Below are 16,127 nucleotides of genomic sequence, written 5' to 3'. Positions count from 1 at the left end.
GTGGGGGGCGCCCCCGGGCGTTAGCCCCGGGCAGTAGCCACAGGCAGCTCTGGTATGCACAGACCCCCTCTGCACGGGCAGGGGGTCCCTACCTCAGGGCTGTGACCCTAATCAGGGTCCCCAGGGCAATGGGCTGGCCAAAATGAGGCCGTAAAGTCCAAAAATGTGGTTTGGATTGATATCTTCAAAGGGAAGAGCACTGCACTAGGGCAGGGGCTAGCAAGTCCTCAGGCTGCAGCTCTGCCTGCAGTTTGCCACGGTGGGGGGAGTTACCTGTTCCTTCTCCTAGTCCTTATTCTCCAGTGTTGTGGAAGTAAAAACAGCTTTTAATACCCTCCAAATTTGATCCTTTGAATCTGCTTCAAAAGAGGCTTTCCTGCTGCTACTAATCCTGCAGCGGTTGACCAAACAGGGCTGCCTTGTCCGATTTCTTCTGAGCTGCAGGAGGGGGGTTATTAGTCCGCTCCTGCATCTCTCCTGACCTGACCTTTGGGGTAAACCGGGATCAGGAGGGACTTTGTGCAGCCACGTGTTTTATCCTCCCACGTGTTGCTGCAACGGTCCTTCTGCCAAGCCCTTGCTCGTGGTCCGAGCCTGCCTTGGGAAGGTTTCCAATGATGCCCAAATCTGGCTGCAGGTGGAATGTCCCGTTCTGTAGCCAAGATGTGGCCGTCCGTGTCCATCCTGTGTGTCCTGGTGGCCTTCGCCAATGCTCGCAGCGTTTCTTACTACCCTCCCCTCTCCAGTGACTTGGTCAACCACATAAACAAGCTCAACACCACCTGGAAGGTGAGTACCGGGTTGCTTTTTTGGGGTTCTTTTTTGGATGCATTGCTCGACAGTATCTCTGTGGGACTCAGTAGCTGAGCTTTGGGAGTCCCACCACGGTGGCTGCATCAAACCAGCCTTGGTCCCAGTTGACTTCTCCAGTGAGTTGATGCCATCAGGGATTCCTGCAGTGACAGTAACTGTGCAGCTTCTCCTCTTTGGAGCAGAGCACTGATGAATTCATAGACTAGGAGCAACGCGGAAAGGAGACTCTGTGGGAGGCTGGAAACAAGCAGTAAGTGTCAGGCTGTATTGGTGACCTGGCCAAACCCACCTCACTCAGCCAGGCTGCTGTGGCCAAAGCCTAGAGCTGGACCTTAGCTTACTGGTCATGATGCACTGATCCTGGAAGGGGCTGTGTTCTGTGTCTATAGGTGGCTTGGCTCTTGGCCCCTGGGTTTTATAGCAAGTGTCAGACGCTGGTTGGGTTTGAGGGAGATCTGGAGCACCAGGCTGGTCCCAGCGATGCACTTGATGGCTATGGAGAGTCATGTCCCATTTCTCTGTGTCTCTTCCCAGGCAGGGCACAATTTCCACAATACTGACATGAGCTATGTGAAGAAGCTCTGTGGCACCTTCCTGGGTGGGCCCAAGCTCCCTGAGAGGTGAGTGCCGGGAGAAGAAGATGAGGGCCCTGTAAAAGCTTGTGTGGATGCTCCTGGTGTGTCTGGAGTGGGTGAGGGTCTCTCCTGGCAGACTGTGAGCGGGCTTTCCCTGGGTGCAGCTTGGTGGACATCTGGCATAGAATTAAGCACAGAAGCACGCGTGGGGGGGAACATCCATCTTCTGTCCTGCGAGACACTTGATCAATCATGTAATTTGTACTCCTTGAAACTTAAAGCACTGGAGGAGCTGCTGACCTGGTCTGAGGACTTCAGAAGTATTTATTCTCCTTCAGTAAGCAAACAAGAGCGCTGGTCCTCCAGGTCACCTTCAGAGGAGGTTGGGAGAGTCCTGTGCACCCAGTCCTGTCACACCGGTGTTCCTATAACAGGACTTCCCTCTTCTCACTTGCAGGGTAGATTTTGCTGCAGACATGGAGCTGCCCGATAACTTTGACTCACGGACACAGTGGCCTAACTGTCCTACCATCAGTGAGATAAGAGACCAGGGCTCTTGTGGCTCTTGCTGGGTAAGAGCATGGGTGGTTTAAGGTCGTGTCAATGCAGAGTTTGCTGGACAAAAAAACATGCTGTTGAGTTTGCTACTGAACTGCATAAATGGGGGGACACGGGGGATCCTGCAGTGTGTGAGCTCACTCAGCCAGGCTGCTGTGGCCAAAGCCTAGAGCTGGACCTTAGCTTACTGGTCATGATGCACTGATCCTGGAAGGGGCTGTGTTCTGTGTCTATAGGTGGCTTGGCTCTTGGCCCCTGGGTTTTATAGCAAGTGTCAGACGCTGGTTGGGTTTGAGGGAGATCTGGAGCACCAGGCTGGTCCCAGCATGCCAGCCCTGCTCATGCTTGCTGCACTCGTTGCCAGAAGGTTGCCTGGTTTCTCTCCCGTGGCCAGCTCTAATGGTCTTCCCTTGGGTTTTTGGGGCTGCCCGCAGGCTTTTGGTGCCGTAGAAGCGATTTCAGACAGAATCTGCGTTCACACGAATGCCAAGGTGAGCGTGGAGGTCTCGGCGGAGGACTTGCTGTCATGCTGCGGCTTCGAGTGCGGCATGGGGTGAGCTGCTCTTGGTTCTTGTGCACTTAAAAGGTGGGTGGGAGGAGCAGGGACACAACCCGAAGGTGCTGATTGCTTCAGCCCTGTCTTCCTAGTCTCCCTAATGGGCAGGAAGCCCCACCAGTGGTTTGTGCAGTAGATGCTGGAGTTAGGTGGGAATGTAAAGGTGACTGCATGGACTGAAAGTCCCTCTGGGCCACATCCTGCCCCCAGCAGTAGCTGGATGATGATGGATGGTGTAGGGAGGGCAAGCACATAGCGATGCTTTCCCATACGTAGCTGGCAGCTGCCTAAGCCAAAGGATGGATCTTTTAATAGCCCCAAAGCCTTGGATTTCAGGCACAAGCCTTTTGCCTCTGGCTTTTGCAGTTGTTGAGAGCAGGGTGGGGAGTTGGGTCTCCAAGTTGCGTGGCTTCTGCTGCTCCTGGCAGCAGAGGCTGACCTGGGACCTGGTTAGGAGGCTGCAAGACGAGGAGGCACCACTGCTTTGGGATTCGGAGGCATGCGTGCTCTTAGCTCCTTCTTGCCCCAAGGCTTCAGTGTCTCGAGGCCCAGAAGTCCTGGGGAAGACAGGGAGAGACTTAAAAAGGATCAACGTGCTGAAAGCTTCCCTCCAGCCCTCCAAAGCTGGCTCCATTTCCCCTGCTTCCCCCAAAAGGGGATGGCTCTGAGCGGGCTGGAGCTGAAACTGCTGCCTCTTTCTCCAGGTGCAACGGTGGTTACCCCTCCGGCGCGTGGAGGTACTGGACAGAGAGGGGCCTTGTGTCCGGGGGTCTCTACGATTCCCATGTGGGTAAGTCCTTTCACCCTTGTGAAAGCAAAGAGGAACATCTCTGCTTGGTTACAGGTTCATGTCCTTCAGGGTGCTTTTCTTGTGGTCTGCATCCTTGGGGCTGCTCCCTCCTTCGGGTCTGGGCTCAAACACCTCTGCTATCCCAGCTGGCTGCTCCTGTCCCCATGGCGCCTGGTCACCCCTTTGGGACAAGGGTCCCTGAGCAGCACCTAGTGGCAGGAGACCCATCCAGAAAGGGAGCACAGTAGCCAGACCTAAAAACCCCACAAGGCTCCTGCTTCCATAGCAGGAATGAATGAGGCTGTGAATTTTTTGTGTGTTGCTGGTTTTGGACCAGTTCAATACACTTCGGATGAGGGCAGGAGTCTTCCTGACACGTTCCCCTCCTCAAAAAGTAACTTCCAGACTGGAAACCTCTGCTTCCTCCTAGCACGGCCATGAGTTGGTTCATGTTTTCATCTTTTCCGTCACCTTGTCAAGAGGGAGGTGGTGGGAAGCAGGTCCAGAGGGAAACCCATTGCTGATGCAGGGATTGCTCACGTGGTAGTGGAAGACCTACTCTTGCTCGCACCCCACTGATCTGTGGGGTTTCTGGGTCAGAAAGGTCGTACCCTTTCTTGGGGCATCTGGTGACTTCTCCAGCATGGCTGTTGGACTGGGGTGCTTGGTGGTGGTGTTGGGGCCCAGCCAGTTCATGCCGCCTCTGTCCTCGACAGGCTGCCGTCCCTACTCCATCCCACCCTGTGAGCACCACGTCAACGGCTCCCGACCGCCGTGCACCGGGGAGGGGGGGGAAACCCCCAGGTGCAGCCGGCACTGCGAACCCGGCTACTCGCCCTCGTACAAGGAGGACAAGCACTACGGTAAGGGAGGTGGCCTCCGACACCGCTTGACGCGCAGCAGCTCCAGAGCTGCTCCTAGTGGTAGCTGGGTGGGGTTGGCAGGGTTGGACCTCTTCCTAAGCTGTTTTATGGTGGCTGTTTTCTGTGCCCTCAGGATGGGTGGTCCTGGAGCAAACGTAAGCCTGGCAGATGCACAGTTTGTATTTGCTGAGCCGGGGGAACTGATTTGAGTCCTCGTGGTGCACCTGCCTGGGTTGAAGACCATGGTGCTGAGCCCTGGGAGAGTCTGGTGTCAAAGCCACCTCCTTCCTACTCCTTGGCGGTAGCTAGCACTATACCTGTAGGAGAGTCTGGCTGCTTCTTGGAGATTTGTCTTAACCTCGAGTAACTTGGTTTGTTTTGGAAATGAGGATGTACAAGGGGAAAACTTCCCGCTGAAGCTGTCTGGCGTAAGTCTTTGGGTACAGAATAGGACTCGGGTTAAATCATTCCCTCTGGAAGAGGGATGGTTGGAGCCCGCTTTCCCTGCCTGGCCGTGTCAGTGCCTCTGGAGCAGCTGGGTTTGAATTTAACCTTTAAGCGGAGGCCTCTTGCAGGGGCACGCTGAGCAGTCTCTGTCCAGCCGTCCCAAGACCTGTGTGGTCTGACGATGCCGTACTAACGGTGGGACTCTTTTTCTCCCTAGGCATCACCTCCTACGGTGTCCCTCACAGTGAGAAGGAAATCATGGCTGAGATCTACAAGAATGGCCCAGTGGAAGGAGCCTTTATTGTCTATGAGGACTTCCTGATGTACAAGTCTGGTGAGCATCAGCACCAAGGCTGTAGGGAGCCCTGTTCCCTACTTCAGCCACAGGGTCTGTCTTTTGTGGCCCTTGTCCCTCTACTCAAGTCTGAAAGGAGATCTCAGGCTCACACTTGAGTGTTTGGTGTTGCAAGAACATGGGCAGATACCATCTCCTGTATCCAATGGTTTATAGCAAGGGGAATAGGTGCTTGGGACTGGCTGAGGGAGGAAGCCCCAGTGGGGACCCCTCAGAATTGCAGCTGAGAACAACAGCTAGGATTTTCGGTAAAATCCTGGCAGATGGCTCTCCTGGTGTGGTCCCAATGCCCTGTTCTGAACTGCTTGGGATGCGCTGCCTTTGGGCCCCTTGCTGTCCTCTGGGCGTCCTGCGTGCTGAGCTGACGCTTAGCATCAGTCCTTCCTCCAGACTCTCCATTAAGCTTCAGGTTTCCATTTAACCAAAAAAAAACTTTCTCAAGCTGGTCTCTGGGCTTTGATATCGAATGTCTCGCAGGCTGGCAGTGGTCTGAAGGCGCCCGTTGACGTGTTGGCTTGTTGCCTTGCAGGGGTCTACCAGCACGTGTCCGGCGAGCAGGTTGGAGGCCACGCGATCCGGATCCTGGGCTGGGGGGTGGACAACGGCACTCCGTACTGGCTGGCCGCCAACTCCTGGAACACCGACTGGGGGGACAATGGTGAGGCCACCCCTGGGTGCTGCCTGCGGGTGGGGGGCTGCCGGGGGGTGTGGGGGAACCCTCTCCCCGTTCTCCCTTGGCGTGGTGGGGAGGTTGACTTTTGCTCTTGGTGCGCTTCCAGGCTTCTTCAAAATCCTCCGAGGAGAGGACCACTGCGGCATCGAGTCCGAGATCGTGGCCGGCATCCCCAGGACGGAGCAGTACTTATAGTATAGTTGAGGTTACTTTATTTTTTTATCTTTTTTTGGGTTTTTTTTTTTTGTTTGTTTGTTTTTTTAATTGTTTGGTGGAGGAGGTTGAACAGACTATAGTTGAGGTTACTTTATTAAAGCTTTTTATCTTTTTTGGGTTTTTTTTTTGTTTGTTTGTTTGTTTTTTTAATTGTATGGTGGAGCTGGAGGTGGAACTGCTCTCTGCAAGCCCTCTGCTCCTGGTGGGTCGCAGCTATGGGGCATTCCCTGCTCAAAGGACTGCTGGAGGGCTCGCTGGCCTCTTGCGCCATGGTATTTGGTTAGCCTGGGCCCCCTCCAGCCCAGCCCGTTACCGGGAGGGTAGGAAGCAGTAGCTTTGTGCTGGGACTAGGGACTTGGCGGGGCAGTGGAGATGGACCCTGCTGGGAAGCCACGGCCAGGGGTGATTTGTGCACCCCTGGCTGGGTTGGTCCGACTGTTAGCACCCGGAACAAGCAGGGTATGTTTGCGTGTGCCTTGAATTGGCTAAACTTAGACCTATTAATGACGAAATACTGACGAACCTGATGTGGGGCTGGCTCTGGCCTGAGCTGCGTTAAGGCCCCTCCTGCCTGCAACAAGTCCTTTGTGCATTGCTTGCTCTGCTCCATTCTTTCGGCTGCTTTTTAAACCACTTGTTCCTCAGCTGTTTATTTGGTTTTTTTTCCTGCTGTAGCCTGAGGTTATTGATCCTAGGGAAGGGCCTGGCTGGAGCTTCAGGAGCCTTTGATCAAATGTCCTGCAAGCATCTAAGAGCACGCTGGGAAGAGCAAACCGCTTTTCATCCATGGCTGGGCAGCTTGGTGTGTGCAGCAGCGGGTCATGCCTTGGCAAGGGTGCTGCATCCAAAATTGGTGTGGTGCTATGGGACCGCAGGTGCTGAAACGCTGAGCAGAGGTGAGGGACGTTCCCCAGGTCTGCTGCAGGGAGCTTATCCAGGTGCTTGGAGGTATCTTGCACACAATTGTAAAAAAAAAAAAAAGCTTGCACACAATTGAAGCTTTTTTTTTTTCCCTTGAGCCACAGGCATTAAGGAAGAAGAAAAAAAACCTTATTTTTGTTACTGGGGGGAGGTGTGTAGGAGGAATCATGTGATTTGCCAACACTAATATAGTGAAAGAGCATGTTTTTTTTAAATTTTAAAGCACAAAGTATATTGCTACAGGCCTGAAATGCGTGAAGCAGGCTCTCCTTTGCACTGTAAAATAGCCCCTTACCTCTGCTTACTCAGACACCAGTGAGACAGAGCTGTGGTGTATATGAATGGAACAACTGTGCCAATAAATGATTTCTCCAGTGTCTTGTCTCCTGGCCCTTGGTTGCTTCTGCTTGACTTCAAACCACCTCAAACTATTCTCCTGTTGCTCCTTGCGCTGTGGAGGCCAGGGGAGACCCTTCTGTCTTCGTGCAAGTATGGTCAGTCCCAGCCCTGTCCCCTGGCCGTACTGGTGCCAGCGTGACTCGTGTTGGCTCCCGAGGAGCCCCTGGGCATTGCCTCCTCTTGGTGACGGGGAAGATGCTTCAACACGGACCAGAGTGCAGCCAGGACTGCCCTGGCATCTCTGCACGCTGGCACACGGGGTGCACGGGGAGGAGGATGCACCAAGGCACTGGAGAGCATGCCTGCAGCCCAGGCACCGCCCTTGCAGTGCAAGGTCCATTAAAAGTTAATTTACTTTCCTTTAGCTGTCTCGCCCTTGCAGTGCAAGGTCCATTAAAAGTTAATTTACTGGCTGACCTTCAGCTGTCTCTCACCCTGGTTAAAATTATTCCTTCGGGTCTGGCATGCAAGGCTTTACTGTGATGCCCGGAGTGGCAGCAAGGAAGCATCTGCCTTTCGTCTGAGCTGAGGGCTTGTAACTTGTGGCACGATGGGTAATTACCGGTGTAAAGAAATGCCAGCTAAATAAAAAAAAAATTATCAGACACCTTTTTTTCCCAAAGAAAACTTTAATTTCAACGAGACAGGAAGCTGCACAGAGACCTACCGCAAGTTTCTTTTGAGTAACAGCTTAAAACTATCTACATCGGTACTTGTGGAGTAGGGGTCCTCCTTCCCAGTAACAGTCTGGCCGCAGGGGCTTGGCCTTGCAAAGGCCACCGAACTGTACCTGGCAGACGGCTCTGTCCTGTACCAGGACGCGGGGCTGTCCTTCCCTTCACAAAGGCAAAGCAGCATTTGAGGGGGGGGTGGGCAGGGACCCCGAAAACAAAAATCCACCCCAGGAAAACAGGAGTTGCCTTCAAAGCGTTGTTTCCTCTTTAAGTCAAGTCAGTCCAGCCTGATGTGTTTCAAAAACAGCAGTGGAAGCCTCTTCCAGCCTGCACGTCGGTCTAACCCAAAGCACCAGCCCAAGCTAGAGCCAAGTGGGCCAGGGAAACCCGCCCTGGCTCCCCCCTCGGCGGCTCAGGCCTTCCCAGCCCGTGGCAGGGATCACTGCTGCCTTTCAGGGTGGCCAATGCACCAAGGCCCCCCCCAAAACGGCATCTCATGAGGGACAGCACAGTGCAAACCCTCACTCCCCTGCCTTGCAGAGGCACCCGGCGCTGCTGCGATGGTGCCGCTCCGCCACGGCCACCCATCCCCTCGGGCTGAAGAAGTGGTGCAGAACCCAGACCCTGCAGCGGAGTCAGGCACGGGGTTATTAGCTCAGGGCCACGCACGCAGCTCCCTTCTCACTTTAACCACCTCCCAAGCTGCTAAAACACGAAGCTGTGCAAGTGCAGGGTGCCATCTGCTAGAGGGCAGGGAGCTGCAATAGATGGCTTTCAGCTGAGGGCACGTTAAAGTGGACAGAGCAACCCCCCTCCTACGCATTTAACGTTAAAAGGGCTTGTTTCAAGCCTAGCAGCCTCCTTCAGCACGACAACAGAAATGTGAAGATGATTGCCTCTGCTTGTTTCCAGGCTGCAGGATGTCAACCAGCCTGGGCTGAGGGCCAGAAGGTGGCCAGAGCTTTTTCCCCGGGTAAGGAAGCACGTTCCTTTCCCAGCTGAAGCAGTGTCCTTCCAGTGCGGAGCAGGCACCAGAGGCGATGGGGAAGAGGCTGCCTAAGAAAGGGAGGCAAAACCCAGAAGGTTTTGCTCAGCTCTGAGCTGGAAAGGTGACTCAAATTTCAAGCAAGAAAAGAGGCAACTGGAGTTTCTATTTAAAACCATCCTAACAAAAAAAAAAAAAAAAAAAAAATAATTTAGGTAAACCATCCAACAGGAAAGAAGGGAAAAAAAAAAAATATTCAACCCCAAACAATAAGACTCCGATTAGCGTTTGTAACCATCCAAGCAGATGGCGAGGGCGGTGAGGAGCGGAGTCCGGCAACGCCGCACCGTCGCCCCGGGGCTGCAGCTCACTGGCATCGCGTCCTCATCACTGTCCCAGGCCCCGCGGCACCCCGCTGCCTGGCCATCCCCACCGGCAGGGGACGAGGAGCCTCCTGCCTCCTCTGCCCATCCACCGACCGTCTCTCCCCCCGCCCGCCCGCTGCCCATCAGTTCTCGCCCGCCTGGACGTACTCCTCGGTGGCCTTGGAGATGGTGCTCAGGTACTGCCAGCTCAGGGCGGCCAGGAGCATGGCGCACGACAGGTAGATGGGGGAGTAGTGGTGGCGTGATGCCATGGGGCCGCCGGGCAAGCTCATGGCGCGGATGGAGGCGATGACCTGCTGCGTCTTGTTGGATGAAGGGTCCGTGCTTGGGATCTTCTGGTAGATCTGGGGAGGGAGAAAGGAGGAGTTATGGTTCCCACCAAGGTTAAGGAGACACACGGGACCACCAGGTGGAAAAGGAAGCCTTAAGGGCCACCGTGTCAAGAGCAACCTCAGTGGTGGACTGCCATGGAGCAAGGACCAGCTGCAAGGGATGCCTGGAAGGGGCCAGGGCCCATTTCCCTTGAGAAGTGCACTAAGCCAAGCAGCCTCTTGAGGGCACCCCATGACGGGAGATGGACCACAGCCTCAGACACAATCCCTCAACCACAAGCGGTGGTGCTGGGACCAGCGGTTCTTGCCCCACAATCCTCACTCGCTGCAGGTGTGCTGCGGCCCACCTTCAAACCAGCGAGGACGCTCCAGCGTGACCAGCAGCCCGTGTGACTGCCAGGAAATGGTCACCTCCATCAGATAACCCCATGGTCTTTGGGGTTTTCTCTTCATGGTCTGCAAACCCCACGGCCTTTGAGATACTTGTCTGCCTGAGTCTTAGGGAGGTGTGCGCAAGCAGAGACCCTCTTCTGGGCTAAGGTGCTGAGGTGTCACTGTCCCTTGCCAGCGGGTTGGCCAGGCCACAAAGGGAGCTTTAATAACCCATGTTTTGGGGTCTCCCTGGTGCAGAAGTAATGTCTTTTTTATTTAACAGCCCTCGCTGGATTTGGTTTTGGGGGTTCGGATTTTTTTTTCCCCATGAAACCATCCACCAGTTGTTCCTCCACATGAACTTTAACCTCCACAGTACCCTGAAGTCGGGAGTCCCGCTGCTTTTATCACCTGTGAAGAGCTGCCCTTATTTACTGTTGGCCGTGGAGCACAAGGAAACCACCACCACACCATGCTGCCAGCTGCGACTACAGACACAGAGAAAACAAGACTGCTCGCTAGAGCAGCCCATGGGGAGATGACGCAACCTGTTCAGAAGTGTCTTGTGGGAAAGGTCCTCTGTGCCTGCTCAGCCCAGGTGAAGCCCTGCGCTGTGACAGCCGACTCCTCTGGTTCTCCACCAGAAGGACGGCAGGACTTCCGTCTCTACCTCTCAACACAGGCACAGACCAAGGGTACGTTCAAGGGAACACACCAAGCACCCAGTTTGGTCCAAACCAAAAATCATGTCAGGGTCACCGTGCCCTGGCACCACTGAACTGACTAAGAGACGTAAGGAAGGGACTAACAGATTCACATGCCTTCCCAATTCCACACCGGCAATGAGGATGGGACCAGCCAGAAATTACTCAAAGCAAGCTGCTCAACCTACCTCTTCCACGTACTGGTACATGATGGCTTTGACAGCTTGTATGTTCGTGGCATCCATCATCAGAGTGACAGCTTGGCCCTTCCGGATCTTCACGACTCCCCTGAACACCTGCTTGTTGTTATAGCAGGCGGCCAACGTGGCAATAGCCATCACCTAAGGAGAGACACCAAGAGGCCTTATCGCATTGCAAGGAGCTTGCCAAGGGAGTAACCTTGGCCCTAGCGAAATCGATGGCAGAACACTCTGGAGTGAAGCCACAATCTCACCGACAGCAGAAACGGCAGGTACCAGGAAAGAAGGAAGAGATGGAGGATAAAACGGGCTAATACTGACATGATATATAATCCCCCCACACCTCCAACTTCTCATCAGCTGGGCTGCAGACGATGAAGAACCGCTTGAAAGCATTACTCACCTGGGGGATAGCGCAGAAGTTGAAGACGCTTTGGTTTTTCAGACGGGATAAATATGTGAGGACATCAGGGACGTGGTGGAGGGCGTTGGTGATGAGCTCATTCAGACACTGGACAGCCATATCGATGTTCTCTGGTTTGGCAAGATCCGAGAGCTTCTTTGCGTATCTGCTCCAAACCTAAACATCAAGATAAGGACTCACAAGTTGGAGGGTACATTCATGCCGTAAGAGAGACATCAATAACAGTTTGAGGTCTGGGAGGGAACCAAGAAGCACCAGAGACCCATGAAAGCCTTGAAGGGTTGGGACTTACTAGGCTAAAGAAAGAAGGGCGGGCAGGCTGCGGAGACACGACAGTGGCCTTTGCATATACAAAGGGATTGCGAAGAAGGAGGATGCAACTCATCTCCCCATCTTCTCTAGGCAGGGCAAGAAAAAGATGCCTCACACGTCAGGCTGACATCAAGAAATGCTCTACGAGACAGGTGAGCCACACGGAAAAGGGAGAGAAAAATTCTTGGAGGGCCTCAAGAAGAGCGGACAAGCATCTGTCAGGCACAGGCAGAGCTGATCCTGCCTTTGGGAACGGACTAGGTAACCTCTCGAGATCTCACCCAGTCTTATCCTCCCTCATTCCTAGAACCAACATAACAGAGAGGGAAAAAAGCTGCCCAGCAAGTTCTTGGCAGTGTGAGGAGGCGTCACCTCGTCCCCACATCTGTACCCAGACAGCTGTAGATAGATGTGCAACTTCTCAGCCAGCTGTCATTAGAAGAACTGTTATTATCACCATGTACAACCAACAGTAGCTATCTTACGCAGCACAGCTTTACTGTAGGGTCTTAACAAAACTAAAGCAGACAGTCAAGTCTCTCCTGTTAACTTTGATTTAAAGGGACATGAGTGATGCTACGATTTTAGCTGTGCACCTTCTGCTATGCATTCCCGAGACAGGTGTCCTGCGAAGCACGGATGGTTGGCTACATCCATTACAGGCCTTGAACGGAAGCATGAAAGACTGTCAAGGGACACCAACAAACGGTGGGGAAAAAAAACTGGCTTTAGGGATCTAGAAAGAAGTTCCAGCAGGAACCCTTCTAAGGAAAGGATGCAACTCACTGTATCAGAGCAGCAACAACGGTACCTTCAGTCTTAGCGCATTTCCCAAAGAGGCACAGCAGAAACGCTCGCCCCGAGGCGGTGTTTTCCCCTCACCTCTCTGGGCCAGAACTCCCTTCCCTCCAGCTGGTCCTCCAGATAGTCACGGATGATGTTGGTTTTCTGCAGGAAGAGGCCCATGGAGTTGGCCAGCTCCGTGTCCTGCCCGACAATAGGATCTTCTAGCTCTGATGCAGAGAAGAGACGGGAAAGTCCTATCCCCACCAGCCCAGCAACGTAGTGACAATACTGCGAGGCACCGAGAGGGGAAGGGGCAGAAAAAAAACAAGATAAAAGGAGCAGTTACAAAGAGCTGCCTATTTGCCACGGTGAGTTTTACAAAGGCGATGCTCAGGAGGTAACTGATAGTACATCTTCAGCAAGTTCTGATGGCCCCCCCTGGGATGTCTCAACTTTCCCATGCCCAGCAAACGCCTCACCAAGGATGTCCCACCAAGGTGCCACTCTGCCTCCAGCAGCCGAACGAACCGCCCACACGGGAACAGCTGATGTGATGGGTCACCCAAAACACGTGCTGGTGGGCAACACCAACAGTCCACGCCATCCTCCCGTTACCCACAGGACCAGCAGTCTCTCAAAGCCTTCCCAAGCCCACGCAGCCTCCCTCATCCAGCTGAACCCTCTTCCCACAGGGATGCTCTGTCTCCTCTTTCCACAGAGACAAGGTGGACCCTACTCACGTTCAGTCCCCTCCTCTGTCCGGGCCGACTTACCTTATCCCACTCGTGCTGAGAGTCCACCTTCTTCTCCAAGAACTCCGCCATCCCGACGCCCATCTTGTGGCAAATATCCGAAATCACATCCTGGTAGACCTTTGACAGGTTCCTGAACTCCATGGAGATCTGCAGCACAAACCACCACGAGGAAAAAAAAAAAAGACAGCGTCAGGAAAAAATATCGGAGCTCAGCATTTATTAAGAAACCAGAAAAAGACTGTTTACCAGGCTCTTATCCCGCCCTGGCTGGAGATGTAGGACAACTCCCACGACCAGAGTTGTTTCAAGGCCCTTAAAGCACAGGCTCAGCCTGTTCTCAGTCGAAACGGTATGGTCTCTGGCGGCAGATCAGACACAGCAATATCTTTGGGAAGGCTCTGTGGCCTTGAACTGGTACCATCTGGGAGTTGCAAGACAAAACTACGCTTGGTGCACAGAGTTGGGGTTTTTTTTGTAATTTGTGAGAGCACTCCGTCACGCCAACCACGGGAAAAGACAGGGGAGGTTTCTGGTGCTCTGTTCTCCTGAGCCCTCTCCAGCTCTGGCGCCGCAGGGCACATTTTGCACAACTGGAAAGGCATCAAGTGATGCAGAAAGCGTGAAATCCTTCTTCTGCATGTCCAATAACAATATTCAGTGACTCAATCGCTCTCTCACTGAATAAAGTTAAAAAGTGCATCCTCCCCTTCCCAAAACTGTGGAGCATCACGTTTTATTGTGCTGAGCTTTATTCCCCGTCAGCGGGTAACTACAGCCAGCCCAGGGAGTGTGTCCAATAAGGACAGCGGTCTGAACGATTACAGCTCAGACGCCACCGCAGATCCAGCCTCTCCTCCTGACTCCATCCACGGCTGCTGGCACGTCCTTGCCCTGTGCCTCAGCCTGCCTGTAAAATAAGCGTATATCGACTCTGCTTCTGTCTCAATGGCTTCAATCCGTTACAGAAAAGCACCACCTGCGAGTACACCTCTACCAAATATTATTAAAATCATACCTGAATACGAACTCAGATTGCCTGAGTGAATAACACATACACACCAAGAGAGAACAACGAAGTGCCACAAACACCTTCTCAAAAGCTTTTCTAAAGTACCAAGCCATTGGCATACCTACCATATCGCCATCGCTATACATCAAGAATCCCCTGACACAGCCATCTCCTATAGCGCACGCCCCTCCCAGACGGGGCACAGCCACTGTTATCCCAAGGCCAAGCATCAATATTTACAATACACCTCAGTTTTCCAAACAATTATCCCATTCCCACTGCTAGGAAAAGCCCGATAAGGGTAGAATAAATTGAAAATGGTAAAAAGCTGAACAGAACAGAACTTCCTCATAAAATTAAACACTCTTCACTAGAATGAGTATACTTTTTCTTAAACAGAGCTTAAAAAAAACCCTAAAAAATAAACCCAGCTATTCTTGATCAACATGAGCAACAGCTAAACTGCAGCATCCACCAAGGGCCGGTGCTTGTGCCCTCACCAAAACCAGAGGTCTGGAACCCCACTCAGCAGAGCTCAACCTCGCCTTCCAGCCACAGCATCTCTTTCTGCCGTCAGCTCGATGGATCCCTTCTAGGACGACCGGACAGACGGGTTCCCCTGCTGCATCTCAGCACGGCAAAGCTTCCATCATCCCATTGCTCCTGCTGGGGCTGAAACCTGGCAAGAGCCCAGGACAGGCATCGTGGCTTCAGCTCTGCTGCCCACCATCCCGAGTGCCTACGGCACAGAGTCAAGGCCCTGCAGCTACATCTGCACCAGTAACTTAAATATCGAGCGTGGACTCGATCACCTGCACAGCTACCCCATTAGCGTGGCCCCTGATGTGCTTCTGACCCCAAGCAATCCCCAGGCAGAGCCTGGGAAGTAGCGTGGGCCAGAAACCACTTCTTCAGGACAGTCTGGGATGCAATCACGCTGTTCTGGGTGCTGAGAGAGTTTAACAGCTTGGACATGGGACGGACTTTCCCAACTGGCCTCCAGGTCAGGGAACAGGCTCCAATACCACTTAGCTTGCCAGTGGAGATGCAGACTCTCTGTGGCTTCCTTTTAGAAGGATCCTTAGATCCCAAGACTTTGGGAAATACGGTTACTAACAGTGAGGGTGGTTTTTATCTTACATGCACGTCAAAGGTCTGCGGACAGACTTCTGTAGCTCTAGAGCAGATCCTGCAGGACCGCTGCAAACGCTGGTCCATCCACAAGCCAGATGCCAGACAAGCTTTCCTCCTCTCCCTATCTGTTAGGGGTCACAGGACGCCCAAGCCATGCAACGCTCAGTGTCGGGCAACAAATCCAAACTGCTCTCCACAACACAACAGTCATTTACTCTTCCAACAGGGGAGGCAAAAAGCCGCTTTTTAGAGCTGGCACTTTTCCACAGCCAGGTTAGCTCTGGCTCACGTAGGGAGTTGCACAATGTTTGGGCTTCTCACTCCAGCTCTGCATCCAGCCCCACGTGCAGGTGATGTAGCTCTTCCGAAGAGCTACGCGCTCGCCAGGGACTGAATGAGCTCAGGTGTAAGGTGGAGAGGCAACCGTGCACACAAAGGTGACAACAAAGCAGCTGAAGCAAGGAAGTGGACATCTTACCGTTGGGAAGTCCTCGAGCACCTGCCGGTCCTTCTCCTTGCTCTCCATGTATTTCCACTCTGGTTGATAGAGATAGGAGTGAAACTCGTGCAGCATCGGGACCTTTACATCTAAGCTGATGGTCATGTCATCTTCTATAGTATCCAGGGCACGCAGAACTAGGTAGAATATACAGACGGCATGTCTGGTGGACATCTTACCGTTGGGAAGTCCTCGAGCACCTGCCGGTCCTTCTCCTTGCTCTCCATGTATTTCCACTCTGGTTGATAGAGATAGGAGTGAAACTCGTGCAGCATCGGGACCTTTACATCTAAGCTGATGGTCATGTCATCTTCTATAGTATCCAGGGCACGCAGAACTAGGTAGAATATACAGACGGCATGTCTGGGGGGGGGGGGGGGGGGGGAAAA

At 53.3% G+C, this 16,127-nt stretch overlaps 2 protein-coding genes across 3 annotated transcripts; one reads left to right on the top strand and one right to left on the bottom strand.

Moving 5' to 3' along the window:
- Nucleotides 1-634: 634 nt before the first annotated feature.
- Nucleotides 635-5,843, top strand: CTSB (cathepsin B). The gene is made up of 9 exons (XM_009288951.2): nucleotides 635-789; nucleotides 1,348-1,433; nucleotides 1,846-1,960; nucleotides 2,381-2,499; nucleotides 3,207-3,292; nucleotides 4,009-4,155; nucleotides 4,820-4,936; nucleotides 5,487-5,615; nucleotides 5,737-5,843. Exons 1-9 carry the CDS (start codon nucleotides 643-645, stop codon nucleotides 5,823-5,825), a joined length of 1,035 nt encoding a protein of 344 aa, XP_009287226.1. The 5' UTR covers nucleotides 635-642; the 3' UTR covers nucleotides 5,826-5,843.
- Nucleotides 5,844-9,142: 3,299 nt separating this feature from the next.
- Nucleotides 9,143-16,096, bottom strand: FDFT1 (farnesyl-diphosphate farnesyltransferase 1). Of its 2 annotated transcripts, none has more exons than XM_019474572.1 (6): nucleotides 15,918-16,096; nucleotides 13,115-13,243; nucleotides 12,438-12,629; nucleotides 11,223-11,399; nucleotides 10,808-10,960; nucleotides 9,143-9,555 (listed from the first exon to the last, which is right to left on the bottom strand). In XM_019474572.1, exons 1-6 carry the CDS (start codon nucleotides 16,041-16,043, stop codon nucleotides 9,334-9,336), a joined length of 999 nt encoding a protein of 332 aa, XP_019330117.1. In that variant the 5' UTR covers nucleotides 16,044-16,096; the 3' UTR covers nucleotides 9,143-9,333. The 2 variants fall into 2 exon arrangements, with proteins under 2 accessions (XP_019330117.1, XP_009287225.1); XM_009288950.2 differs by lacking the exon at nucleotides 15,918-16,096 and adding an exon at nucleotides 15,718-15,915.
- Nucleotides 16,097-16,127: the final 31 nt, after the last annotated feature.

This window comes from Aptenodytes forsteri, unplaced genomic scaffold, assembly GCF_000699145.1.
Source record: "Aptenodytes forsteri isolate BGI_AS27 unplaced genomic scaffold, ASM69914v1 Scaffold57, whole genome shotgun sequence".
In the NCBI taxonomy this organism is placed as follows: Eukaryota; Metazoa; Chordata; class Aves; order Sphenisciformes; family Spheniscidae; genus Aptenodytes; species Aptenodytes forsteri.
Note: the sequence above shows the minus strand (reverse complement) of the source record. Positions and strands in the feature narration are given on the sequence as shown.